Source organism: Cottoperca gobio, chromosome 16 (genome assembly GCF_900634415.1).
Source record: "Cottoperca gobio chromosome 16, fCotGob3.1, whole genome shotgun sequence".
Lineage (NCBI taxonomy): Eukaryota > Metazoa > Chordata > Actinopteri > Perciformes > Bovichtidae > Cottoperca > Cottoperca gobio.
The window spans coordinates 9,818,337-9,820,912 of NC_041370.1; the positions used below are offsets into that span (position 1 = coordinate 9,818,337).

The 2,576-nt window shown below is 47.0% G+C and overlaps 1 protein-coding gene across 1 annotated transcript; it reads left to right on the forward strand.

Annotated features, from left to right (window-relative positions):
• The first annotated feature begins 1,141 nt into the window (after window positions 1–1,141).
• On the forward strand, window positions 1,142–2,278 carry uts2r3 (urotensin-2 receptor 3). Its single transcript, XM_029452120.1, has one exon. It carries the CDS (start codon window positions 1,142–1,144, stop codon window positions 2,276–2,278), a length of 1,137 nt encoding a protein of 378 aa, XP_029307980.1.
• The last annotated feature ends 298 nt before the right edge of the window (window positions 2,279–2,576 follow it).

Consider the following 2,576-nt stretch of genomic DNA (forward strand, 5'->3'; position numbering starts at 1 on the left):
TACATTTGCATCATATATCACAGATCAAAAGGGGAATTGGGTGGAATTAATCTAATAAAGGTCTCGTTATGAATAGGCCTAAAACACAGCTGCTATTTAAAGAGAGCCGGTAAGGTATGGAGGCGCGCGGCACCGCGGGGGTTTGGCTGCTCCTGCACAGTTCAACAGTAGCTCTTAACCCCGGTGCAGCCTGGGTCACCATGTGTCGTACAGGCCGTCACTGTCAGCCACCCCGCGTCTGCTTAGATGTCTTGGAGTAAAGTATTAAGTTCGTCTCAAAATAATGTCACTAAAGACATCGTAAAATGTATTGCCACTCTTTTATTCAGGTGCAGCAAACTGTAACAGTCTAAAATGTCAGTGCATCCTTTAAAATTAAATAAATTCCAGTCCGCCTCACTGCACCATCCGCTGACTCGGCAGATTTTCACGCACCGGTCCACATCCAAACCACCGATGCGCAAAAACATAAACCTAGAAAATCTAAACTAAAACTTGACAATTTACAATTTGTTTACACGAAAAAACTAAGTCATGTTAGATCTTTAATGTTTCTTACACTTTTGTGTTCCAATTAGCCTAATTGTTGTCCAACTACTGACCTTAATAAGGAGCAGGCTTTGTGAGGTTTCTAGATTTACAGCCTTCAGTTGGAGCCCTCCTACCTCGAAAATCCAATTATTTTACTAAAACCATGACAGCCTTGCCTGGCTCACTGTGAAACTATAAAACTGTAAAGGCTGTGCCAACCAGAGCAGGTTTTCTAAAACATAAACCATCCTGGTTTTGCTGACATTTCCATTTTTACTACATGTTTATATGACTTTATTTACTTTACTTTATCTGGTGTCATGCATGATTCACATAAATCGTTTTGCGGCACCCTCAAGAGATCCAAATCAGATTTAGCTTTACTGTCCTTAACCCTTGAGTCAAACAAATAGCATTTCCAGAAACCACATAATATAACAAAGAGTAAAGTATTGATAAAAACTAACAAAATATATTTTTGTTCTCCCTTTTGACCCACCCCACCTTCCTCCTCTCTGTCTCTGCATCTTTTACTTTGCATCTCAAACAGACCTTTTAAAATTCACTGGCTGCCTTCCTTGTAATCTCAAAACTTTTATAATTTGACATTATGGACCTCTCAGGCTCTTTGCCTCCACCTTCCCCATACACCTTCCCTATTACGCCCAATTTCTCTGTGCCCTCCTCCTCTCCCTCCATCTCCCCGTCACCCAGCCTGGCTTCCACAGCTCTCTTCTGCTCCCTCCTCTCCCTCCTCTCCTTGCTGGGCATCACAGGAAACCTGTACACTATGGGCCTCCTTCTGAGGCGCAGGAGAAGTAGAAGACGTGGAGGAGGACCAAACTGCTGCCTAATGAGAGTACCTGTCCCATCATGCCTCGCCAACTCCACCCCTTCCTCCTCCCCCATCTCCTCTTCCTCCCCCTCCTCCTCTCTTCACCTCCAGGTGCTGAGCCTTGCGCTTGCTGATCTGCTCTACCTTTTCACCGCTCCCTTCATCGTGTATGACAGCCTGGCGTCCGGCTGGGCCTTTGGTGAGCCGGGCTGCCGCCTCCTCCTGAGCCTGGACCTCCTCACCATGCACGCCTCCATCTTCACTCTCACCGCCATGAGTCTGGACCGCTACCGGGCTGTGGCCCATCCCCTGCACACCTCCTCCTCCAACTCCTCCGGCCTGCTGCGTGTCAGCTTGGCCTGGGGGCTGGCTGTGGCTCTTAGTCTGCCCATGATGATCACGCTGCACCTGGAGGACGGGGAGAACCAGGAGGGCCAGCTGTGTGTGCCGGCATGGGACGAACAGAGCTCCAAGGCCTATCTGAGTGTGCTCTTCTGCACTAGCATTCTTGGTCCTGGACTGGCCATTGGAGCACTTTATGCGACTCTAGGGCGGCTTTACTGGGTGTCTCAGACCAGGCCAGCTTGGGCCAGTGGGGGCAGTACTGCTTGTCCCCCCCGTGCCCCCAAACCCAAAGTCCTGCTCCTCATCCTTGGTATTGTCCTGGCCTTCTGGGCCTGCTTCCTCCCTTTTTGGATCTGGCAGCTGCTGCCTCTCTACCAGCCCGACATGCTGCGGACAGTACCAGTAGGGACACAGGTGACAGTGAATCGTATCCTCACAGGGCTGACGTATGGAAACTCGTGTGTGAATCCATTCTTCTACACACTATTGACTGGAAAACGAAAACGCAACCGGCAGGCGCTGACATCAGCAAATCAGCTCTGCCGTAAGAGCAGTCCGATGCAGTAATGCGTGTGTGTCTTTAACAGTAGAGACAATAATGTGATGACAAGGTACTGTATATGAATGCTTTATGAGCTACATAATAGGCACCAAAGACCATTGATTTATCCTTAGCTAGCTAAATAAGGAAACTGAACAATACTTAGTAAATGATAGCACTTTGTATAAAGGCTTTGAGAAAAAAAAACTTCCTGTTAGGGGACAATCAAAAAGACAATCTCTGTAAGATGTAAGATAATTAATGCTTTATCTAAAATAAAATAAAATATTTTTTCCAGACTTTGGTGTTCATATCAAATAATGT